Source organism: Belonocnema kinseyi, chromosome 4, assembly GCF_010883055.1.
Source record: "Belonocnema kinseyi isolate 2016_QV_RU_SX_M_011 chromosome 4, B_treatae_v1, whole genome shotgun sequence".
NCBI classification, from domain to species: domain Eukaryota; kingdom Metazoa; phylum Arthropoda; class Insecta; order Hymenoptera; family Cynipidae; genus Belonocnema; species Belonocnema kinseyi.
Window position 1 is genome coordinate 26,120,740 of NC_046660.1, and position 27,852 is coordinate 26,148,591.

The 27,852-nt window shown below is 28.3% G+C and overlaps 1 protein-coding gene across 1 annotated transcript; it reads left to right on the forward strand.

The window, feature by feature from the left end:
* Positions 1 to 27,852, forward strand: LOC117170798. Its single transcript, XM_033357836.1, has 4 exons — positions 1 to 250; positions 26,038 to 26,136; positions 26,233 to 26,382; positions 27,724 to 27,852. The coding sequence occupies exons 1-4, from the start codon at positions 245 to 247 to the stop codon at positions 27,850 to 27,852; spliced, it is 384 nt and encodes a 127-aa protein (XP_033213727.1). The 5' UTR covers positions 1 to 244.

The window sequence follows — 27,852 nt, forward strand, 5'->3', positions numbered from 1 at the left end:
AATTTGTATTTTCATTAAATAAAATAAGTGTTGTAGTTTGGATGACAAGTAAGTGTTAATACTGAAATCCTCCTGAATTTCCTCGAAAACTTCGGAAATGTTGTTTCGGATTCATTATTCCGGATCTCAGGGAAACGCAGACAGGACTTCTAATTTTTTTTAATGCAGAAAGTTTTCCTGACCCTAAACTACAAATGGTGATAAACAATTAATCGAAGTGCCCTTCTTCTAAAAGAAATCAGTCATGAAAGTAAGTAAATTTAACTCAATCTGCCCTCATTCCACAGTTATCAGATTCACTCCTTAATGAATCAGCTTTCTGAGTTCGTGCTGGTTTTGGTGTGTTTCGCGATTTTTGATATCTTGATTAATGTTAATCGCAAGGTGAGGAAAGAATCAATAACGAGTGTTAACAAAACACCTCCTAAAAATGCAAAAAAAATATCATACATTTCTTCTTTAAAAAAGGTCTTAGCTATAACGAAAAAGCCCAAAATTCTGATATGCTTATATTTAATTTAGGTGCACATTTAATTTTAAGGTTAGTTTTGAGAAGATAGGGGTTGTTTTTCAAATTTAATTTTTGAATTTTCGAAGAGCACAAAAAACCCCAAAATTATGGCCCTATTGATTTTTGCAATTTTTAAAATGTTCTGTGCTTAAGGAGCTAACGATCAACACCTTCACCTAAAAGTCCGGCTTTTTGAGAAAAATAAAAGAACCCAAAAATAGGTATTGGTAGTCGTCAAAAAAATTAAGGATTTCCTAGAGACGTCTTTGGGACATCCCTAAGACGCCTTTTATAACATGTCAGTACGAAAGATATCCCGAGGGCGTCCATGTCTTTAAGACCGTTTTAGGTCATCTTTAGGACATTGAACGTCTTAGAGACGTTCATTGGCCTGACATAGGACGCCCTAGGAACGTTCCAAAGACGTTCTTTGAATTGTAATAGTTTTGTGCCCACTGGGTTAATGTTTGCATTTTTTAAGAGCCCAAAAAAACCAAAATTTTGGCGCTGTTGATTCTTTCAATTTTTCAAATTTTCTCTACTGGAGGCGTTAGCGGACAGCATCTCCACACAAAAGTCGCTTTTTTGAGGAAACTAAAAGAGTCCAAAGATCGGCATCGTTACCAAAAAAAAACCCCAAAATTATGGCATAAAGAATACTGAAATTTCGTTGTGGAGGTGTAAGCCTAACGCACCTCCAAAAAGTTTGAATTATAAAAATTAATAAGAACAATTTTCAAAGACCATCTGTGGCAGATCGAACATCACATTACTATCGGCTTGTTATTTCACAAGTTGACAGGCTGCGTAGTTTTTCGTTTCAACAGTGCTCCAAAATTTGTGTGGCGCGAATGTTTCGATTGAAAAATAAGTATTAATCCTAAGCTTGACGAATGTGTTCTTTAATATTAAAGAAAACTAATTGATAATTCGTATATTCCCTTCCGCCTTAACATGGACGGAAAAAAAACGGCTGGAGGAATTTGTGCGAGTCTTTACAAACAGCAGAGCTGCATAAAAATTAGGAGTTTTTTAAGATAACAAGCACACTGTTTCAATTCTGAAAGCTTTCTCCTGTTAAGATGCCTGCTTTTGTTATGCATTTGTATTGTACAATTTATAAAAATGTGCGGAAAACAATCACAACGACAATGAGATAGCAAATTTAAAAATGCAAACGAGAAAAATATTCTTTTTCTTTTAATTACGTGATTTATTACGCCGATCAATTTTTACGTGAAAATTGTGAAATTTCTAGTGTCAAAATAAATTGGGAGTCAGTTTTTATCAATGACTATATCCATCTACTGTAGGAAATATAACGTAGCGTCATTCGCCCAAATTGGGACATTTGATTCGTCCAAACTGGGTCAGAGGAAAAATTTAGTCGTTCAAATTGGTTCATCGGTAAAGCATAAAATATTCTTTATTATTCAGTAAAAATGGTTAGTTTATATCAATAAGCAGACAAAGTATTAATGAAAAATCTTCAAACTGTGCAGTATTAGGAACTTTTGTCGATTCGTACGATTTAAAATACTTTTAACAAGCAAAATACGCCAAGCAAATCCTTACATTCGTCCAAATTGGGACATTTACCTTACCCCTATATTAAATATAGTCTTGGAAACTTGTTGAATTTTGTATTTTAAAATGTCGAATCTTGAAATTGTATTCGATGAGACTGTACACTAAAAAAAAATTTTCATTGAATCAAGTACGCTAGTTTACTTGGCTGATTTTACTTGAAAGAAGCAAGTATTTTCTTTTTACAAGGTGCCGATTTTCTTGAATTAAGAAAATAATAAAATCAGGACAACTATTTGAATCAAGAATATATTTACTCTAAGCAAAAAATATTGAGTTAATTTATTTCATTATACTTATTTGCGTCAAGTTTAATCAGATATTGAATCAATTTTATTTATGAAAATGTAGGTAGGAATTTGCAACTTTGATAAACTACACCGAAAAAAAATTGTTCTTGAATCAAGTAAAAGACGCGCTCTACCGACTTCGCTATCAAAGCACTTGGATCTCGGTGACAAAATCTCGAGTAAGAATTTCAAGGCAGTTTTCAATTTATCCAACTCTGTTATTGTATATAATACTCTCTTACTTAATTTTTAATACAACATAAAATTTCTTAAACAATAATATAAAATATGTAAACAAGCGAAGTAAGTTTCCCTTATTTAGCAAGGGAGTTAACACTTGTTGTTTCTAAATATTTAAAACGCTTAAAAATGACCCAAAGGTAATGAATAAAAAAAATAATTTAAAATAATTTAACTTCACTTATGTTTCAAAGGGCTCAATGCTTTTTTGTTAAAAAGTAATCCGCTTAAAAACGATCTAAAGCTTATAAAAAATTAATAACTTTTGAGTTGAAAAGCGCTTTTATACCCTCAGTGACAAATAAATATTTTCTGTTTTTAAAAAAGTCTGTAAAACGCACATTTTTCGATTTACTTAATTCTTTTATAGAACTTTTTAATTCAATTTTTAATTTAAAATAACAATTCCAAACAAAAATAAATTAAAATATGTAAATTGGAATTGATCGCTAGTTTAAATATTACCCCTTTAGAAAAGTCCTGGATATTTTATTTTTATTAAAAGTATAAAATACTTCGAAATCAGAAGAAAAAAGAATTCTGTAAAGAAACGTTTGGTGCAAAGAACTTGCAGGTTAAAAGTGATAGGGTGTTAGGTGGTCGTATGGAAAATATTTATTTTCTTTCTCCTTGCATTCTCAATTCTTTTATTTGAAAAATTCTAATTGTCAATTTTTTAATTATTCTTTCATAAAATGAAATGCATTCTTAATAAACTTTTTAAAAATGTTATTGAATTCTTTTTCCTTAATTTTTTTTTCTTTATAAACCGATAACGTTATTTTTAATTATCAAAAAAATGTAATAATTGTATTTTTAAGCATCTTTTAAAGCTTATAAATTTGTTTTATGATGTCATATATTTATTTTTTATTATTTACAAAAATGTTTCACGGTTAAAAAAATTCTAAATGACTTAATTTTAAGTATATTAATACATACAAATAATCAGCAAAAAAAATTATAAACCCAATGCATTTATAACCTTTTAATAATTTTAGGAAATATTTAGGAGTATTGCATAATTATTTCAAAATGAATAACACTTTTCTTAAATCCATTTGAAAATTTTTAATTCTTACCCACAAAAACTTAACGACGCAATAAACTTATAATTTTTTAAATAGTTTTATGAGTGATTTGTTTTGCATATCAGCGTAAAGTTTGTAGTTTATCAAAGTTGCAAATTCCTATCTATATTTGCATAAATAAAATTGATTATGTGCATCAATGTTTTGGATTTTATAAATATTATTGAATCTCAAAATAATTGTTTGCGGCGAAGAGAACCAACTTCATATCATGTCAACTTAATAAGATACTTTTGCAGTAAGAAATAAATTAATTCAGACCAATTCAATAAAATCAGTCTCTTGTAAAAAGAAAATACTTGCTTCTTGCAAGTGAAATCAGCCAATTAAATTAGCCTACTTGATTCAATGAAAATTTTTTTCAGTGTAGTTGCAGATTGTGGATAAACTTCAATCACTGAATTGTTAATAATATTTGAAATGCTTAAAATATTTTTGAAAGATTTGTGAAATTATTGGAATCTCTGTGAAATCATTGGAAAATTATGCCTTTGTGAAATCTTTTAGATTTATCATCTTTGTGAAATCTTTCAGATTGATCATCTTCGTGAAATCTTTGCGAAATATTTGGTAATATTTGTAAAAATCACTGAAATCTTTTGTTATGATCAACTAACACAGATTTTGCATGATTTGTAATGGAATCAATGATAAGATATTTCTCGCTGTGTTATAAAAGTCTCCAAAATGCTGTTCTTCTGTATGGTCTGAAATGTCCTGACTTGAGGTAGAAGGGCAATTCTGACTAAATTTCTTCAGATTTAAACAATGCACCATTGCATCTTCTTAGGGTCAGTGAATCATTTACCTGATCGCAGTCAAACTCTCTCTTTCTAATTGAAGAAGATGGAAGATAATCAGAACCACTTTTCATCAGTTATGCATCGAGGAAGACATTTGGTTGAATTGGCTCAGCGTCAGCAAAAAAAAAGGTAAGTGCACTATATTCTACACATTTATTAAAAATGTCTTTGCCTATTACACGTCGGTCTATTCAGGGGGTAAACCAGGGTTAAATTTTCAACAAAACAGTAGAATTTTTGAATTTTCAACCGAAAAGTATGACTTTTTAACAAAATGGTTTAATTTTCAATCTAACAGTTGCATTTTCATCAAAGAAAGATGAAATCTCCCTCTAAACAGATTAAGTTTTTTCTAAAATTTCTTGTTTCAAATAGTGGTGTTCACAAATAACAGATTTAAATGAAAAGTAAATTTTTTACAAAGTAGTTGTACCATATTTTTAAGAAAAGAGCAGAATTTTCGGTTAGATTGCAGAATAGGGGTGTCACCTCTATTTTGACAGGAAAAACAATTTTTGTTGGCAAAACACTATTAGAATCTTTAGATGAAAGATAAATATCGGTTTGATAAGGCAAACATTTAAAATTATTTTTACTCTTGTTATTGTGATATCTTAAATATTGCTGAATCGCTAATATCGTAATTATCATATTTAAGGAGAAGCTGGAAATGGCTGTGGATTCGAACAACATTATTTTTTGTACTGATCATAGAGGTACCTTCCCGTCTTGTTAAATCGCTTTATTTATTGTTCAGTTAAAGATTCTAATATTTTTTTGCCAAAAAATTAGTTTTCCTGTCAGTGTGCACTGACTTTTCAGCCAAAAAGTGTGACTTATCAACAAAATGTTGTAATTTTCAAACTAACAGATGTATTTTTATTTAAATATAAAATTTAAAACACGAGTTAAATTTTCAATCAAACGGTTGCATTTTTCTTCAAGAAATGTCAAATTATGATCTTCGTCAATGTAAAAAAAATAAGAAAGAAAAATAAACCTAAAAAAAAATGATAAGCATTCAGAAAACGGAAAGTTTATTTTAAAAACAAGCTGTTATCATCAGTAAAAACGTAGTTTTAAATGCTGAAAACTTGTATGCTCCGGCATTATTGAAATTTGTTTTCTCTTTCGTAGATAACGAGAGGATGAGGAGAGAAGAGAATGTAAAAAACTGTGCATCACAACAGATGATTCTTCAAAAGCTGCCAGAAATAACAAAAAATGTGGAAATTAAAGAAAACCAACACGCCCAGGTAAAGAAACGTACTATTTTCCTCCTGCTTGTCACAAACAACCTCAATAATATTTAAAGATGAGCGTAGAATTCAGTAGAATTTTTTTTCAGATCTCAAAGCCGAGTATCAAGTCAATTGAAGCGGTTAATCAAAAATATAAGATTTCCTTGTCACCAGGAAGCTGACATGAATCAAATGAAAATTCAAGGAACCCGGATAACAGCAATAAATTAACAATGCAGGTGATAAAATTGTTTATCAAACATTTTAAAAAAAAATACTTTTGCATTCGAATTATATGGAGTGAACGTGAAATTCAAAGATATTCGTCCGTTTTGTACAAGATAATGATATTTGTGTCCATAATTTATAGGTTGATTCATCTATTCATAAAGAACTTAATCATCCTACGGAATACGAAAACATAGATATTGAAAATATCCCAATGTTTATTGGCACGGAGGAAGAATTGGTGGTCATGAATAACAACAATAGTATAAAAACAGAGGTAATAAGGTTATATTCAAAAGTTGTAATATTAAAATGAATTCATTAGGTTTATTAACGACAATTCATTTTTCAGTACATGGAAAATTCACCGGTAGGTGATTATGAACCTGTAGTTGAGCTCATAAGGATCGCTTCTAGCAACTGTCCATTTAGTAATCATTTCGACTTCGATATATATGAAGTTGCTTCAGGTGAAGTAAGAGATTCTTCATCATTGGGAGATCCAAGTCTTAACATATCAATTATTGGTCTACTTGACGCAAGTACGTCCACCCGATTCTCTGTGGATAAATCGCTCCTGCTGCAGCCATACAATCGTCATCAAATAGAAGAGAGTAACAATTCTGGTAATACAGTATTATCAACACTTGTAAACTTAATATTTGTTCGAGCATGAAATAAAAATATATTAAACTTTTCAGTTGCGGACAACGAAGAAAGCCTTTATGAAATGCCGTTGTCAAGTATAGACAACTCGGACACAAGAACATTTAGTACTTTAAACTTAACGTACACAAAGTCCGAACAATCTTCAGATCAGCAATTCGACTGCAATACGTTGCAAACCTTGATAACCACTCAAATGTAGCGGGCACTAGGGCACCTGCTGAGGAAAATTTAGATGTCGACCCATCCCAAGGAAAAACTGGAGAGGGAAAAAAATACGCATGCCTTTATTGCAAGGGATTGTTCCAAAAACTCGGTCGACATTTAATAAACAAACATTCAAACAAACTCAAGGTCCAAGAATTTTTGACCTTTCCATCAGGAAGTATTGCCCGGAGAAGACTAATCGGCGACATTTCTAAATCTGGCGCCTACGTCTTCAATACAAGCCTAGCTCAAACCAGTGGGAAAAGGATTGTCATGAGGCGTCCCCAAGAAAAATACGCGAAGAATGGTGCTGCTTTTGCCACGTGTTTCTACTGCAAAGGGTCCTATTTAATTAATTCCCTACGGCGTCATTTGAAAAAATACTCTGGTAAAAATAGCAACAAGGATAAATGCATAATAACCCTGAGAAAGCAACTCGTTAGCACAATTCACGAAACGGCATCCACTAAATTACGCGAAACAATTTTCTCCGTTTTACGGTTAGACGATGTTGTCCGTGCCATCAGGTTCGACTGGCTAGTGATTGACTATTGCAATAAAATGTGCGTAAAGTACATTTTGCCACGCCAGCCCACGATCCAGTCAACCAGAAGAACACTGAGGACTTCCTTAAAATCTGAGAAGAGGATTTTGGAGTTTCCATCACCAAACTGGCACTGGAAACGCAACACAAAGTCAAAAGGAGAAAAAAATTTCTCTTCCTATCCTAGGCGACATTAAAAAATTGTACTTTTTTTAAGAGAACAGATGAAAGATGCTCTGTTAAATTTACAAGAGGAATTTACTTTCGAAAAGTGGATTGATTTAGCAGAGCCCACCTTAACATCCGTACAACTTTTTACTCGTCGAGTTGGTGAAACGGAACGAATAGAAATAAGTGACTCTAAAGTTCGTCAAAAACTTGACGAAAAAACAAACAAAAACTTAATGTCTACTCTTTCACCAGCCTCGAAGGAGATAGCGAAAAATTATGCGAGGTTTACCATCCGAGGCAAGCTGGGGAGAATTTTTCCTGTGTTGCTGAGTCCGTTGCATCTTCAATGCATAGAGATGCTTCTGCAACACAGGCCAAACCTGCAGATTGCAGGTTTGAACGAGTTCATCTTTGGGTTGCCCAGTTCACGACATGGAATACCCAAGCACCTGAGAGCCTGTCATTTGCTGCGCAGATTCTCGAAAAAACGTGGTGCGGAGATGCCCTCGAGCTTGCGAGGTACAACGCTGCGAAATCAAGTTTCTCAGCTGGGCATACTGCTAAACTTGAATGAGGAAAAGGTGGCGTAATTGGAAAATTTTATAGGACACGGCAAAGATATTCACAAAGAAATCTACAGACAACCCATCATAAGTAGAGGAATTGTAGAAATATCGCAACTGCTACAGACAGCTCAAGGTGGGGCACAAATAAAATCAGCTTCTGATTCTGAGAATTGCAGCGCTGATGAACAAAATACTCTCCAACGGAGTCTCGAGACACAAGTACCTATCTATAACACAGAGGTCTCAGAGGAACTTGAGAAGTTTCAACATATTTGCAGGAAGTAGCAGCATATCAAATAAAAGGAAACGCTCTTGTGAGTACCACACTTTTGGTTTGATTAGGAGGTGCATCAGAAACTTAATTATCACATTATTTTGTATTGTCCTCTGTTTTCAGCTTCACCACAACGTAAGATCATACAACGAACTAGGTGGGAGCAGGAAGAAACGAAAAAGGTCCGGGACTTGCATGGAAAACATCTTTTGATGGGCACGTTTCCAAGCGCAGTAGTCATAAAAAATGACATAAAAGAAAACCCAGTTCCGCACCGAGGAACACATTTACAGATTAAAACGTGGATTAGCAATGAAAAAAAGCAACTGAGTAGGATTATTAGGAAATATCAGATTTCATAAATTTTAACGGGATTTGATAATATTCAGTTGGAAAAAGTTCATTCATAACAATTAAAGAGATTTCAAGATTTTTTAGATACTTAAAGGTATTTCCAAAGACTTAAAAATTGAATTTTTTGATTGAATATTGTAATAGATTATATCTTATATAAATTTATGTTTTCTTTTAAATTTGAGTATGTCACAACGATAAATATATTATAATGTATGCACTAAGCAATTTTTTTATTACATATATACATATATTGATATATGCAAGCATATGAAAAAGTTTCATTGCCTTTGCATGCTTTCAATCCTAAGAGAGTCCTTCCTTTCTTCGAACATGTCTATATTTCGAGGATTAAACGAAGTATTTGTAAGTGGATATAACAGAAACATTATCTTTCTCAAAATTATTTAATTCACTCCTCACTTTTTTAACCTATTACTAATATTTGAGTTCAAAACTTCGTTCATGCTATTTTCCTCCATTATTCTCGAATTAAATCCAGATCTGTGATTTAAACCTCAAATAAACTACAGTCATAAAATTATAAGTTCTCCACAAATAAACATATTAATCAATTTATTAGATTATTTTATATTAAATTTTATACTTATTCATATTTTCATTTTCATCTGTTAAGCCCCCCGATCAATTTGAAAATCAAATTATTCTCTCTTGGCGATTTACTAAAATTGCAGCGGTTCAACAATTCTCTAGTGTTTTTTGCTGTCTAAGTGCAAATGAGAAGTATAAGTGAATTGGATAAAGAACAAGAAAATTTGGAATTTTCAGACAAAATATTTTGTTTTTAAAAACAAGTCAGCCTCAAAATTCACTACCAGGATTCAAAACTTTTATTTCCGTGAAAAATCTTCAGTTTTCTTGAACAACTGTACCGCAAATAGCAATAACTTAAAGATTCAAGTACTAAACATTGTTGACTAATTACCTCTGTCACTTTTATAAGGCAAATTTTTTTCTAATTGCAAAACTTGTTATTTACCATATTCCTTGTGATAAATCTGAATAGTTCATTCAAAAAATTTGTTTCCTTACTTAAAAATGTTTAGCTGTGACCTTTGTCAATAAAATTTTTTTAAAAGAATAACAATAGCTCATAGTGAACAGTTTGTAGCTTAGCCACTTAAGTAATGCATCATGGGGCAGACTTTCCTTAAAAGACAAATATTCGGCGGGAAAATGCCAAACTTTGTCATTTGCTTATCCAATTCGTTTACAAAAAACGACAGATGTTAATACCATCGAGTCTATTATCATCCAAATTATTAGAATTCTTGGACAGCCACTCTCCATGGATTCAATGGATTCATGGAAATCAAGACATTCACAGCAATTACAAAAATAACGGAATTCATGGAATTCAAGAAATTCAAAGAAATTAAGGAATTAATGAAACTCATTGTATTCATGGACTTCATGTAATTCAAGGAATTTATTAAATTCAAGGAATTCATGGAATCAATGAAAAGCAAGGAATTAAAGCAATCAACTAATTATGAATTTGGCTAAAATCATCATGAACTTCTCAATTGAAAAGCCTGAAATTTAAAAAAATAATAATTTGTGTGTTTACAGATGCCCGAATAATTAATTTGTTTATTAAATTTGTTTTAAAAATCATAACATTTGTCAACTTATCATGAAGATTGCCGAATTTATTATCAATTTCCCAGTTACAAGTCTGGTAACGTAACAAAAAAAATTTTCCGTCGACAGATGCCCCAATAATGCATTTGTTTATTAAATTTGTCTAATATTTGAATATCTTTAACTAATACTATTTTATGCAACTTAAGCTATTTCAACTACGAGTTTCCCTTTTTTTTCAATTTTTTTGGTCAAAATCGGTGAAGTTTTGTGGGCTGTATGTTATTCCGAACTAAACAAGCCATTTTTTCCTAATGTGCGGCACTCCTTTGAGTCCGATACCAAAAACTCTTTTTGTTTGATAATCTTGTAGGGCATCGAAAAAGAAACATTCTTCTCTTGACTTTTTTTATATCCTGCGTTATTCGGCTTAAAATGTCGATATTCGTGTGTTTTTCGAAAGTCATCGTGCTTACAGACTAAAAATCTAGAAACACACAAACACACACAGATAGACAGACACATTCGTAAACACCTGTTTTTCGTATTCAGGGGGTCTCAAAACGTGGACTTTGACAAAAACAGGGAGGGTTGGTTCAATTTTACACAAATTTATTACCTTCTCTTGATGAGAATTTAAAAATTAATTTGTTATGAATAATATTTTGGTAGTTCTGTTTTTTGCTCGAATCATGAAAGACAGCATTAAGAACATTAGAAAAAAAGTAAATATTTTTAAACCCCACACAAGAGAAGAATAAGAAAATTAAAAAAACATAAGTTGTAATGAGAATCTGCCCACGCAGCGGGCTGATTTTTTATTGTTAATATAATTTTTTACGAATAAAACACAAAATACGCATGCTATCTGAAGGTGATTCATTAAAAATTTGTAGATCTATTTAAAATGCAGAATTTTTGTCAAGCCATCTTTACACCTGTTTTGCATAGTTTAACCGCAACATGGAATTGTTTATTTCCCATTATTATTTCATGCTGTCAGAATTTGAATTTTCGATTTTTAAAGAAAATTCAAAAAGTTGTTATGATAATCTTGTAGGGCATTGAAAAAGAAACGATTTTCTTCTTCTGACTTTTTTCATATCGTGCGTTATTTGGCTTAAAATGTTGATTTCCTTGTTTTTTTTTAACATTTTTTTAATACTATAACTCTGGTCAATTTTAGTTTTATAAAAAAAAAGTCATTTTATTAAATTGTTCGTCTAATTTAATAATATGAATGTCCGTTCTGAACTAGCCTTACCACATTTAACAAACCAAATCTCATCTGCATTTAACAAAAATCGCTACAAAAATTTTAATTAAAAATAATCAGCCCAGAGAACTTTCCAAGAAGCTATTAAATATATACATGTCTTCACAGTCATATTCCACATCCCCTATATGAACTACTCTAATCAAATTAAACGATCCACGTCTCATCTTCTATTAGTTAAAAGCAGCAACAAAATTCAAATAAAAGATAATAATAGCACAAAATTTTTTCAGACCCCGGTTAGTAAATCTATTCCCACATTTGTATGCCATAATTTTGGGCTTTTTTGGGCTCTGCTTAGGGACCAATATCGATTTTTGGAGTCTATTTTTCTAAATAAAAACGGACTTTTCGGTTGGAGGTTCTGTGCGCCAATACCTCCGCTACAACAAATTTAAAAAAATTTAATCAACCTGAAGAGAAAGATGTGGAATAAGTGCGAGAAAACATATACCGCAGGTCTGAGCTAAAGTTTTGCTAACCAAAAATAATAAATTATATTTTGCGAAAGCACCTCATAATACTAACAACTACTTTTAACTGAAAATAAAGACATTACACAAAACCAAAAAAATATATGCATATTGTAATACCGTTTTCTGCTTCGAGGGATACGAAGAGAAAATGGCGCTACAAAAAAATCTGACTTACATTTACAAGGCGCCAGGCCAGAAGGGCGTGACTTGCAATTACATGTTAATCGGATACTCCAAAACCTCTGCCATTTTCATCCTTAAAAGCGATTACGCATAAGCATTATTTTAAAAGAAAATTTTTTTTAAAACATTCTTGGCAAAGAAAGAAGAGAAAAAAACGTTACGGGATTATGTTTGAAACTACAAAAAAAAATAAGGAGACACAACAATATACCTCAAGGGAACACACTTGTAAAACCCGAAGAAAGAAAACAATACATTCTTTTATCGCGAGAAACAAGTAAACACTCCGCGAAATTCATTTTTTTTTAAGCCAAGAAATTGTAGCTATAAGGAAAGGAAAACCAAGACGCCTATCTTCGTCTCGATGAAGCTGATGTGAATCGCGGAAGAAAAGTCCTTGCGACCCAGTACAAATAGACTGTAGAGCGTGGACGACCAACACGAACTGACTCTTGCCTTGCTTTTTTGGCGCCTTCCCCCTTGTCTCCGCATGTTCACCGGTTCGGTCCGGGAGGTGCTGCCCCCTATTAGCTTTACTTCTGGCTCGCACGGTGTAGTAGTTTACGTCGTAACCAACTTGATGGTGGTACGCTAGTCACCACCCGGCGCGCTAGCAGTGGTAATGATGGCCGCCAGTTGTTGTGACACGTGCCGCGCCGGCTGTTAAATTTGTATTTTCATTAAATAAAATAAGTGACAATTAACCTAGATGGCATGAGTTAATGATCGAGTCGTAGTGTAGACAAATTGGACTAGTGAACTGTGCATGAGTGGCCGGTAATAGCGGTGTGTTGTGGTTTGATGACAAGTAAGTGTTAATACTGGAATCCTCCGTCAATTCCTCCAAAACTTCGAAAATGTTGTTTTGGATTCATTATTCGGTATTTCAGGGAAACGAAGGCAGGACGTCGGGAGTTAACAAAACACCTCCCAAAAAATGCGAAAAAGAAAAATCATACATTTCTTCTTTAAAAAAACTCTTAGCCATACCGAAAAAGCCCAAAATTCTGATATGCTTATATTTAATTTAGGTGCACATTTAATTTTAAGGTTAGTTTTAAGAAGATTGGGGTTGTTTTTCAAATTTAATTTTTGAATTTTCGAAGAGCTCAAATGACCCGAAAATTATGGCGCTGTTGATTTTTTCAATTTTTAAAATATTCTGTGCTTAAGGAGCTAGCGATCAGCACCTCCACCTAAAAGTCCGGCTTTTTGAGAAAAATAAAAAAGCCCAAAAAGCGGTATTGGTGTCCCAGAAGAGGCTAATAAAAGTCCCAAATTCTAATGTGGTTACATTTAGATAAGTGCATATTTAATTTTAAGGATAGTTTTTAGAAGATAGGATTTATTTTTTTAAATTTCGCAGTGGTTAAAAAAATTAAAAATGTCCTAGAGACGTCTTTGGAATATCCCTAAGACGTTTTTCATAACGTGTCTTTTGGTCATCCTAGGGATGCTCATAAAATGTCTAATGTCAGTACGAAAGATGTCCCGAGGACGTCCATGTCTTTAAGACGTCCTTAGGTCATCTTTAGGACATTGAAAGTCTTAGAGACGTTGATTGGCCTCACATAGGACGTTCTTTGGATTTTAATAGTTTTGTGCCGACTGGGTTAATGTTTGCATTCTTAAGAGACCAAAAAAAAAATTCTGGCGCTCTTGATTTTTTCAATTTTTCAAATTTTTTATACTGGAGGCGTTAGCGGCCAGTACCTCCACCAAAAAGTCGCTTTTTTGAGAAAACTAAAAGAGCCCAAAAATCGGCATCGTTGCCAAAAAGAAACCCAAAATTATGGCATAAAAAAGCACTGAAATTCCGTTGTGGAGGTGTAAGCGGAACGCACCTCCAAAAAAGTTTGAATTATAAAAATTACTAAGAACAATTTTTAAAGACTCTGGTTAATGTACCTATTTCGCGAAATTAGTTTCGAAATCACCGAACGAAGTTTTTTTTGCAATAAGAAAATTTTCATGATGGAAATTGAAATAAATTTTAAGAATTTTTTAAATCTTTCTCCCTGAATTGAAAAGTTACACCGTTCAAGTTAATCACGTATTTTATGGCGGCTGGCGACATCTTTCTTCAACGTATAAAATCAATCGAAATAAAAAACTAGATTTCTACTTTTTTCGATGGTCGATAATTATTTGCGTTTTGTGTCTTTATTTTAACTTTTAATAACAGCTGTTATTTTTAATGAATTATTATGATGTATTATTATTTCAATTTGTTTCTCTTAATTCTGCAATCGTTACATTAAATTACTGAAGATACTTTTCACCAGAATGTGGTTTATTCAATGTTACAGATATAATAATTTAAAGTTTATATTAAATATAATTTTTCGAATAATACAAAAGAATATTAAATTAATTGATATATTGTGAAATCATGAAGTTTAATTATTCATTAAATTATAATTAAAATTTTTATGAAAGCATAGAGTTATTATAAGCCAAATTACAATTAAATAAATTTATTATATTAATGTTTTAATTATGTTGATGATTTATTGTTTAAAACTTGTTATTTTTAGATTGAAATTAAATACTACCGTATTTTTTTAACTTTATCTAATCAAAATTTATTAACTATTTAATATTGGAGCTATATTAATTCTAAATTTCACATAATTGAGTTATTAACAAAAATTTTCTTTTCGCGTTTTAGCTATGATAATAATATTTTCATGATTTATATATTTTCAAATTATAAAGCTTAATAATATTATGTTGTGCATGCTTATAATTTTTATAATAATATTATATTTATATTTCATATTTTAAAATTATTCACAAATTTAAGATTAAATATAATTTCAAAAAAAATTTAATTGGTTTATTTAATGTTACTGGAATAAATTTTTTAATTTTATCTTAAAATCTAATTCTCTTAAATAATATAAAATATTATTAAATTAAGCACATAAGGATTGGATTTAAATTGTTTAATATTCAGAAAAATAAATATGTTATTTCCTCTCAGATTATGTCATTAAATATTAGCTTTTACTTTCGTAATAAAAGTTTCCTTTTTTCTTTTAAATACTTGTATTACAAAAAGTTTTTACAATTTCCTGGTTTAAAAGAAAAACAAAAGAATTGTTTAAACACCTGTTCCATTTTACCTTACTTTATTCACTTATCAAATAATCTTTTTTCTGCTTGTCATGTAGCCACAGCCATTTGATGATTCATCATATTATTTAAGTAAAAATTAAAAAATCAAGGGAATCATCAAAAAGTGGAGTCAGGATAGCACTTAACATTTTTTTCGGTTATTTTAGAGCTAGCTTTATAATAAATTTAACGAATTTTTCTGTTAGGATATATGTTTTAAATTTATTGTAAAGTCATTTCCCACATTATTAACAAAATCAGAAAATCTCCATTGATTTTCATTGTTGGAAAATTTTGACTCCCTTGCTTTAATCTCAAGGAGATTTTAAAACAATCCTTAAAATAAAAAAAAACTACTTTCTGTTATTATTTTTTCCCTAAATTAATTGTAAATTAATTTCCAAAAACATTGCAGTAAAAAAATCTCCCGTTTTTGGGTTTTATTAAATGTTGGTTTCCTTGCTTAAATATTTAAGAGACAAAAAATATTAATTTTTAACTTTCTAAATGTTCTTGAAAATTTGTAAATTCATATTTTGACCCCACAAAATATGATCAAAAGTAAAGAATAAAAAATTCCATTTTACCTTCAAACTATTCAATATTCGAAAAAAAATAATATCACGAAAATTATTGATTTTAAAATGATATACAAATTTCTTGTTAATTATTTTCTTTAAGCACGCGTAGCTTTTGTTTTATTCGTGAAATTAATAATATAAATTAAAAATTAAATTTTTGGACAGACGACACAAACTACGAAAAAAAAATAAACAGAAAAAACTTCTCTAGCAAAAAAAAATAAGAAATTGTTTTAGAATTATTTGTTGATATAATGTGTAGTTTTTGTTTTGATCATGAAAAAGAACATTAGACAAAAGAAAATTAAATTTTTCGAAAAACGGGGCAAGTTACGAGAAAAAATTAATAAACAAAATTTGTACATTTTAAAAAAATCTATAAGTTTCTCGGTCATCATTTTTCGATGAGGCGCGTAGTTTTCATTTAAATTAATTTCCTAACTAAACTTTTTGTGACTTTTTTATTTTTATCTTTTTTATATTTTTTTTAGTTTTTCTTTTTCAGTTTAAAAGTATTCTATTTTATTAGAAATTTGTCTTGTTCTTAATATAACTTTATCTTTATTGGTTCAAAATTTAATTATTAGGCCAAAACGTTTATGAAAAATAAAACTATTTGGTTGGAATTAATGTAATTTATTAGCAATTATTCTTTTCTGTTATAAAATTAATATCTTTAATTAAAATTTTATTTCTTTTGTTGAAGATTAGTTTTTTTAGTGGGAGTTAATTTCTTAAGTTAAAAATGTAACTATTCCATTTATGGTTTTAATTTATTTTTTTGCTAATTAGGTTTTTGTAATATTTTTTGCATTTTCCATTTTTATAACATTATTTAAAATTATTATATATTTGGTTTCTGACTTTTCACTAATCAAATCTGTAAAATTTCATTATTTAATTAGTTTATTTTTCTCAATTTTGGTTTGAAGAGACTTCAAAGTATCTTTTGCAGATAGAAAAAAGCAATTAAAATTAAATTAAAATAATTAGAATAACCTTTTTCAGGCACTTAATCTGATTTTTATGTAAACAGATTCTTTTTGAAAGCAAAGAGCTTTTACTTTTTCTTAACTTTGTTTAAACAATTAGAAAGAGATCGACCTTTAAAAAAATAGTTTTGTCACAAAAACTGATAAATCCTTTAGAAAAAAAATTATTTCTCAACAAAAATTTTAATAGCTGATATTTCCACTAGATTTTTAATAACAAAAAATGAATTTTCTACCAAGCATGTAATTTTTTAAATAAATAGGTGATTTTTTTCATCAAATAGTAGAATCTTCTACCAAAATAGTTTAATTTCAACCAAAAAGTTGAAATAAAAAATAAATAAATAAAAAATAGTTTCATTTTCAAAAAACAAAATAATTTTCTACTAGTAAAATTTAATAAAAATAGACAAATTATTAATAAAATATTTTAATCCAGAGCCAATAAGAGCAGTTAGAAAAAATAAGATTGATTTCCTACCCAACAAGTCGATTTAAAAAAAAAATAAATTGCGTATTTGAACTAGGAAACACGAATTTTTAAACAAAATATTGAATCCTTTACGAAAATAATGATTTTTTAGGAAAAGAATAATTTTATGATAAAAAAGACGAATTTTCAACAAAATAATGATCTTTTAACAAAACAGTCAGATTTTTGACTAAAAAAAGATGACTTAAAAAATAGTTGAATTTTAAACCTAAAAAACTGAATTTTTATTAAAAATGTCATTTTTAGTCAAGAGAAATGAATATTCAACGAAAAAAATGTCTTTAACCTAAAATAGGATGGTTATATTTTCAAATAAAAAAAACTAAAAAGGACTAAAATTTTAACTAAGAAGCACGAATTTTTAACAAAAAAACTTGAATATCCCACCAAAATGATGATTTTTCAACAAAAAAAAATAATAATTTTCTTCTCAAAAATATGAATGTTTAAAGAAATTCATTAATTTTCTACAAAATAGTTGAATTTTATACCAAAATAGTTAGATATTTAGCCAAACAGTTAATGCAAAAAAAATGTTCACAATAATTGGAACAGTATCATTTTCAGTTAAAACAATTAATTTTCAACGTAAAACACGATTTTTTACCAGTTAAATTGAACCATAAAAGAAAATTTTTTACCAAAATAATCAATCCATTGATTTTAAAATTTCTATTTTTTTGTTTTATTATCTTTAATAATATTTATTATGATTTTATTCATTTTTCTGTTAAAGGTTAATCATTTTAGATTGAAATTCATATTTTGAGTCAAAATTTAACAATTTTGTGAAAAATCCATTTTCTACATAGGTTCATTTTTTTAACTGAATTTTTGATATATTTTTTTTCTAAATAATTGATCTTCTTCGTAAAAAAATGATGTTGATATTTTATTACTAAGATTCATCATTTTAGATGAAAATTTATATTTATTTATATTTGTTCTGTCCTTTAAATTAAACTTTTTTTTGTATTTATCATTTTTAAGAAATCTTATCTCTGGTTCAAAATTAAACCTTTTTGTTGAACAGTAATTTTTTAGTTGAGAATTAATTTATTAAAATCATTTGCCAATTTCTAATTAAAATTCGATGTTTCTCAGCTGAAAATGTCACTATTTATTTCAAACATCATCTTTGTTGGCTGAAAATAAACTTTTTTTATAATTCTAAATATCTTTGAAAAAAAACAGGTTTTTGTTTAAGAATTCATCTATGTGGTAAAAAGTTCAACTATTAAATTATAAAATCGTTTTATTTTTTTTTTAAACTGGACTGATTAGATTTCAATTGAAAGTTTTCAAAATTAATTTAAATATTCTTTTCTTGAACTGAACATTTTCTAATTCTCATATCTAAACACTTGTACTTGAGATTAGTTCGATCCGGAAATAATAATAAAATAATAATTATTTTGTGAAAAATGAAACAATTCGATTAACTGTTGAAAAATTTTGTAAAATTTAATTTTTTTTTATTGAAAATTAATCTCTTTTCTGAAAAATTTACCTATTCCATTTTTTGAAAATGAATGTTTTTCGTAAAAAAAAACTTCTAAGTAACATGTCGAAATCTTTTGTCCAAATTTTATTTTTTTAAAAGATTCATTAATCTATTTAAAAATGCATCTCTTCACTTATTTATTTTTGAAATTAAAAATTGTAACAAAAATTTACTATTGGATAAAACTATATTGTAAATAGTAATAGGAAAAATCTTTTCAAAAAAAATTCAAAAAAAATTTTGAACCGATTATTTTAATTCCTGATATTTTTCTAAAGATTAAAAAAAAAAAATTTTTATTTTCAACCCAAATATAGAAGCTTTTGAAGGATTTTATAATGTTTCAAAACAATAGGAAAAAATTCTTAAGAATCCTGAGAAAATTTTTAATAATTTTTTATTTTTCAAATTAATTTTAAGAGATTATTGGAAAAGTTGGCAAAAGATTTCGAAAATTATTAAAATAGAATCTGTAAAATTCTAACGCTATTTTAAAAATTTCACAAACAATTTGAATCAATTCTTGGAATTCCTTAAATTTTCTAAAAGGCATAAAAATAATGTTTAGTTTTAAAAAATTTCAACAAACTAAAACAAAATGAAGATATTTTGAGATTTCCAATAAAAAATTTAGCTGATTTTAAAGGATTTTTAAAGTTTAAAAACAATAGAAAACGATTCTCAAGATTCCTGGAAAATTTTGTTATGCTTTTCTATTTTGCAAAATAATTTAAAGAAAGTATTGAAGAATATTTCAATATAATTAGAAAATTAATATAAAAGAATCTGAAAAGTTTTGAAGTCATTTTGAAAATGTTACAAAAAATTCGAATCAATTCTTTGAATTCCCGAAATTTTCTAAAAGACAATGGAAAAAAATTCTCAAGATTCCCGTGAAAATTTAAAATGATTTTTTATTTTTAGAAATAATTCTAAAAAAATATCGAAAAAGATTGCAAAATATTTTTTAAATTATTAGAAAAGAATCTGGAAAAATTGTAATTCCTTTTTTAATACTATAAAAAAATTTCGAATGGATTCATTCAGTTGTCTGAATTCCTGAAAATTTTCGGGAAATAGAAAAATAACTTTAATCATATAAATATATAAAAAGAAACTCAAAACAAAATAGAAATTAAAAAAATATCCAACAAAAAATGCAAAAACAGTTATAAGTATTTGGAAAGATTTCAAGCCAATATAAGAAATTTATTAAGACTCCTGGAAAAACTTTACACGATTTTTTATTTTGTAAAATAATTTTAACAGAATATAGAAAAAGATTTTAAAATATTTAAAAAACTATTACACAGTAATCTGGACGATTTTCGTAACATTTTTAGAATTTTACGAAAAAATATTGCAAAATATTTTCAAAATTATTTTAAAAATATCTGTTAGATTTTAATTCAATTTAAAAAATTTTTAGAATTTTTTTTTAACTTAAGAAACATTCGAATCAATTCTTCGAAATCCTGAAATTCTCTGAAAGATACAAAAATATTTCTAAACTTAAACGATTTCCAAAGATTTTGAAACAATAGAAAAAAATTCCTGTGAAAATTTTTAATAATTTTTAATTTTGCAAAATAATTTTAAGAAAAATTTTATCAAAGTTTTTGATATAATTTCTTAAAAGATTTTTATTTTAAAGTTATATTAAAATCAAATGAAATCATAGTATTCATCTACCTAATGTGTACCCGAATCGAACATATTTTTAAAGCTTCGAATTTATAAAAAATACAATCAGAGATTGAAATTGTATTTTTTACATCGATAATAGTTTTTCAGTAAAATGTCAAGAAATAATTTACGATTCTCTTGTAAATAGGGTCCAATCTTTTACACTATAGAAACAAAAAATTATTATTGATTTTTTATTGATTTAATTTAATTTTAATTAATATTTATTTTATTTATATTTAATTAATTAATATTATTTATTATTATTATTATTATTATTATTAATTAATATTTAATGAATTAATATGTATTTATTACATTAATATTTTAATTTAATTTTTATTGATTTATTTTTATTAAAGGTGTTAAATTTGTCGAGGCTTAAATGATGATGAGTTTGCTATTATTTCTGCTCTTTTCTGTGATGAATTTAGCTTGCATCAATTAAATAAACATCCCACGTGATTAGTTATTCAGTATAAAGGGACGACTTTCCAGATTAAGATAAAATATTTCGGGTTCTTCTTGGTTTGAAAGTGAAAAAAAAAACTTTTTCAATGATGAAGTGGTCGTTATTTTTTTTGGCTCTATGTGCCTTACAAGTAAGTCACCTAGTTGATAGTTAATAATTATTTATTATTCTGTATCATCATTTACTGATTTTTGTTTAATTATGTAAATGTAACATTTTGAAATCTTAAAAAAAATGAAATTAGATTTTTTCTTGGCAAAAGGAAATTTCCCAATGAAGTAATAATTTATTTTGAGAATTATTATTGGAAAATCCCTATTATTAAGAAAAAACCGTCTTGATGTTTCATTTGTTAATACAAAAATCATCCAGGCGAACTAGTGTCATAATATTCCCTACAACTATTAAAAAATCTATGCTAACCATTAATTATATTGTTCATTCTTCATAAAGTTTCTTTGTTTATTTTTCATAACAATTAGAAAAATGAAAACCCTCAATGGACAGAATTGATTGTATTGAAATTTTAGATTGAGAAGTTTATTCATTAAGTTTTTTTATTAAATTATGTAAATTCAAAATTTGAGGACATTAAAAACATATGAAATTCGATTTTTCTTTGAATTTTGAACAGTTCAATTATTAACTTTTGAATAATAATTAATCCAGCCGCCCATAATTTTTTTTAGCGCCTGTAAGTTTTGGTTTAAAAAATTTTTTTAACACAACTGAGTCAGTGAACTGTTATTGGAAAATTTCTATTGTCTAAAGCAAATCGTCTACCATTTTAATTTTTTAATTAAAAAATTATCCAGTCCAACAATCATCATAATTTTCTCTGAAAATATTGCAAAACCTATTCTAACAACGACGACAATCTTTGAAAAGTCGTGCATGAAGACACTAATTACACAAAATTAATTTCGAGGCCCTTCAGTTATTATCATTTTATGAATCTAACAAAAATTTAATGTTTCTCAAATTTTTTTAAACAATTCGAGGTGATGTTTTTAAAATGAATACAGGGTAAATCACCTTGAAAATTTCACAATATAGTCGCGGCCATAATTTTTTTAGCGCCTGTAGGTTTTGGTTCAAAAGTTTGTTTAACACAACTGAGTCAGTGAATTGTCATTGAAAAATTTCTACTGTCTAAAGCAAATCGTCTACCATTTTAATTTTTCGAAAAGGGTCAAAAGTTAATTTCTAATTTTGTTCTTTTTTAATCCGAATAAAAAACCACGTTTGTAGAATTTCACATTAAAAAAGGGAGCGAGGAAGTTTGAGCTACGACAAACTTCGAGCGAACGAATTTTCCGCCAATGTATTGGCCAACTTTTTGGAAAATCGCAATTCGATTTGATTTTTAGTTCTAGAATTACAGCGAGTTTAGTACGAGCTCGCCACGTGACAACACAGGATTTTTCAGGGGACGCCGCCTAAAGCCTGAAACATCGACCTTACCCATCCTTTGTTTTGTCCACTCGCTCGCACTGGTCAGCGTTCCGGCGGCGTCCCCTGAAAAATCCTGTGTTGTCACGTTGCGAGCTCGCACTAAATTCGCTCTAATTATGGAACTAAAAATCAAATCGAATTGAGATTTTCCAAAAAGTTGGCCAATACATTGGCGGAAAATTCGTTCGCTTGAAGTTTGTCGTAGCTCAAACTTCCTCGCTCACTTTTTTAATGTGAAAGTCTAAAAACGTGGTTTTTCATTGGGATTAAAAAAAAACATTAGAAATAACCTTTTGACCCTTTCTGAAGACTGTAGCCTCCGCTAGAATGTCACGAATAAAACTCAAAAAAAAAAGGTTAATAAGTTGATAAATGAATTACTTACGGCGAGTTGAATGTGAAAAACATGGTTTTTTCAATTAAAATAAAGGTCAGTTTTTATTTATTTACTGGAAAATTTGCAGCCCAAGAGAAAAACTGTAAATGGAGACTCAGGTTCATTTCTCAAGAGCTATCTAACTATATTTTTTGTTTTTTTCAAATTTCGAATTTCACTTTTGTCCAGAACTCCTCAAATTATGTCTGGCTTATAAATATATAAAAAAATTTATACATTAGATTCAAATAATATGAAATTTTAATGGTTGCAATTGAACAAGTTTAAATTTAGTCCTTTTAAATTAAACATCTTCTAAATTATCAATTGTCTGCGAGATTTTTTCAAATATTAACAATTTTTTACGAAAAATGTCAAATTCGAAACTACTGCATAACCGATCCTGAAGCAAGCCTGGACTTTAAAAATAATAAAACTTAATAATTCCATTTTTCAATTTTAAGTTTCCTAAATGAAGAAACCTGCACTTTTATTTGAGCTTAAAATATAACTGGAAAATAAAATTTTTAAATTTGAAATAATTGCATCCATTAACTTTTAAGTTCACAATATAGTTAGATCTTTCATTTTAATTTGTGCACGGTAAAGTATATACTATTCTCATTGCTTGAATAATTTAAATTCGAATTAAATAACTACTCCGAAAAAATTAAATTCCCGACACTGTAAAGCTCCCGAATTATAGAATTCCTTAATAAGAAAATTCACGAATAACAAAATTGCAAAAAAGTAAAGAAATACCGAATTGTAAAATTTCCGAATCTTAAAATTCGCGAATTATAAGATTTCAAAAAAATAAAAATGCCGCATTGAAATATTCTTCAATAATAAAATTCTCGAATAATAAAATTAACGACAGTTTATAATATTACCGAATTGGAAAATTCTCGAAAAATAAAATACCTTGTCAGAAAATTTCCTAATTATAAAATATCCGAATTGTGTAACTCTTGAATTGTAAAATTTCAAGAAATTCAAAAATTACAATTTTTTATAAATATATTTTATTGATCGCAGTTTATAAATTCAGCAACTCAATAGCTTCAATCTAAATTTTAATTTTTTGAACTTGAAATTTGGATCCATGCACATTAAAAAAATGCGTCACAGAGAAATATTTTGTTTAAAACTATTGTTATTTTAAATTCAAAAAATTTTCGAAATTTTAAAATTTGTAAGTAATCGGAAAAATTGTTATTTTTTTATTTGTAATCAATAAAATATATTTATAAATAAAAAATTAATTATTCAATTTCTCGAATTCTACAATTTGGGAATTTTCCAATTCGGATATCTTATAAATAAAGAATTTTTTGGCAAGTGTTTTATTATTCAGAAATTTCCCAATTTGGTTATCTAATAAGCTGTCATGAATTTTCTTTGTCGGGAATGTTCGATTTTGGGAATTTTATAATTCGGCAAATTTATTATTCGAGAATTTTATTATTCGAAAATTTTCCAAATCGATATTTTTATTTTTTGGCAATTTTTTTCAGAACTTGAAGAAACGTTTCTCTTGATCTCAAACAAAATTTCTTTCTGCGTGTACGTGAAGAAAAGATTTTAGAGTAATGAAAGTAATTTACTTTCTCTCAAATAATTTAATTATTCTCAAATAAGAATCATTTTTGTTGAAAATTAATTCCATTTAACTAACAAGTCTTCCCTAATATTTATAGTTTAAAATATTTCTCCTTTAGATAAAAAATAATACTTTGCTAAAAATTCAAATAGTCGTCAAAAAGTAATATTTTTCATCGGAAATTAAACTAGCCGGGCAAAAGTTCAACCATTTTTTCAAAAACTTATTTTATTTGTTGAATAAAATAGTTTTTATAAAATTAGGGTTTCTTCTTCAAAATTAATTTTTTCATTGAAAATTCAACTAAAATATTGTTTTTTGAAAGTAGGAGAGCCCGAATAATTTTTTTTGTGACAATATGATGAGAGTCAAAAGTTTCATTTTTTGTCAAAGATTAATAAAAAAAATTTTTTTAAATTATTCTGCTCATTAAAGGTTTTTCTTTATAACAATTGGCTGAGAATAAAAAACAAGAGATTTTTTGAACAGCACACAATCTTATCAACAAATGAAGGGTTTTTTTACAAGAATTCACTAAAGGAAGTTTTCTCAGCATGGAAAGATTTTTTTATTTAAAGAGATCTAACCTGGATATTGATGTTATAGATGTTTTAAATTTGTCTGAGCTACTGCAGTTGAAATATCAATGGTGAAAAATTTGCGGAAATTAAATTTGTATCTGTTAGATATAAAGCTGATAAAAATAAAACTTTAATTTCTGAACATGGAAAATTCAAGTCCTTAAAAAAAAGAAAATTAAAATTTAAGATTTTGGAAAATTAATTTTCTTTAATTTTCAAGTTTTAATAATAAGCTCTAAATTTTCTTTAACTTTCAACAGTTCAACCTCTAACTATTAAGAAATTTTGATTTTTGGTGTCCTGATAATTTAATTGCTCAAAATTGAAGAAAAAGAAAACTTGAAGCACTGAAAATGAAAAATTCAACTGATATACACTTCAATTTTCTACTGTGGAAAATGCAATTTTTACTTTTTTTATCAATGTTAAACAGTTTTATTAATAACTGTTAGAAATTAAAAAAATTTCGAAATAAATTTTTCATCTATTAAAAATTTGAGGACATTAGAAATTCAAGGGTTTAAAAATGAATTATTAATTTTCTTCAGTTTTATATTGTTGAAAACTATTGTGATTTTTCTTCAATTTTTAATAGTTGAAAACTTAACTATTACAAACCCAACTATTTAAACTTTAATTTTCCACTGAGCAATTTTCAACATTTGAAAAGTTAAGAAAAATCAAAGTTTAACTTTTAAAAAATAAAGAAAATTTAATTTTCAACTGCTCAATTTTTCAGTTATATGACTGAAACTTGAATTGTTTAAATTCAAGGGAAGAAAAGCCATGAGAATTAAAAAAAAAAGAAAGTTGGTTTATCTGCTTGGCAGTCTGCATTATAACTATTGTTCATCATTTCAGACTGTCTTCGCTAATTTAATAACGGATCTGGAAAATTTACATAAACTACGTATGGGCACACTGAAAGGCCTCGTGGACAAATTAACAGAGGATTTCAAAGTAAGTTAGTTAAAATGGTTTAATTTCTTTAAATATTTGTTTGATTACAAAAATTAAAGAATTTTATCTAATTGTTTTTTTCATCTTGCCCACTAGGCTGTACTTCAGAATAAAGAGACAAAAGGACTAAGATTTGACGTTGTCGAATGTCAGGATGATGTTGATAGACTCGAATTGGAATATAAATCTAGAGTTAATATATTTAATGGTTGTTCTGAATTTGGCATTAGAACCCAAAGAATTCAGGTACATAAAAAAAATTAAATTATTTCTTGAAAAAAGGTCTTCTCCTTTCGCTCCACTGGCGAAAAAACCACAAAACTTCTGATATCCGGTCAAGTTCTTTTCCATTAATCTATTAGAGCGTTAGGAATAAGAACTTTTATTTTAAAAAAATAAAGTTAATTTTTAGCAAGATGTTAAGGGTGCCAATAATTTTTTTCAAAGAAACTGTTATATTTTTTTGCGGATGGTACTTTTACTTACAGCAAATAATTTTGTTAAGAAAAATTTAATTTTAGATTAGAAAAAATTGTTTTCCATGTAGTCTGATTAATACTTTGAGCATTTTCTTTTATTGAAGATTCTTATCTTGGTCGATATTGTGAATTATCTGCCTTTGCGTTTGTTTCCTTCAATTAACTACGAGGGGTGTTCAAAAAATAAGTTTCCCTAGAGTGCAGTTTTGCCCCAGCGCCATCTAGCGAGCTGAGACCGAACGTAGTTTTAGTTTAGGATATACCGATAAGAGCGGAACCGGTCTTAGCTGCCGAAAAATTTTTGTCATCAGTACCGGCTCGGAAACCATGGAGCTACCTGTGAAAAACGTGTCCACTTGTGAGTTACGTCCAGTTATTCGCTTTTTAACTGCAAAAGGGCTTAATGGCAACGAAATTCACGCTGACAAATATCGATTTCAGGAGGCATTGAGTCAAAAATTCTGTCAATTGTAAAGCGCCTATCCGCCAAAACGATTTTTTCGACTGCTGCGACTGCGGCATCTGTAATGGCTGTTATTGGCCTGCTAAGACCGGTTCAGCTCTTATCGGCATATCCTAAACTAAAACTAGGTTCGGTCCCAGCTCGCTAGATGGCGCTGGGGCAAAACAACAGACTGGGGAAACTTACTTTTTGAATACCCCTCGTATATTTAGGAATTCATATGTTGGAAGGTTTCAAAGTACTCAATACAACTAAAAAACACTAGAAAGAATTGAAAAGCGTCCCAAGAAATTCCATAGAATGAATAAAAACTTCATTTAAATTACCACCAAAAATGTAGAAAAATTAAATTTGAACTAATTATAATTTAAAGCTAGTTAATTTAAGGGAAGATCTTCCTATATTTTAGATAACGAAACTGCAGTAGATAATTGTTAATTGAGAGCAAAGATATATTTTAAACAAATCAAAATTAAAATCACAAAATAATAATATGTAGTGGAATTTATTTAAATTTGGTTTTTTAAAGTTCAATCCGAACGAGAAGCTCAGATGAGATCCTCACGAAGATTTTCAATTCTTGAATATTTTTGTCTATAGATGGCAGGTTTAAAATGGCTAAAAAAATTATTTATTTCTCTACAGGATGCAGAAATCTGCTGGACTCAGCAAATTAAATACTTCAGAAAAGAGGAAGAGAAGCGTAGAATAAACACCAGGAACTGCATTCTAAAGCACTTTGTTAAAGACCGAGAACCTTATGTACTACTGTGA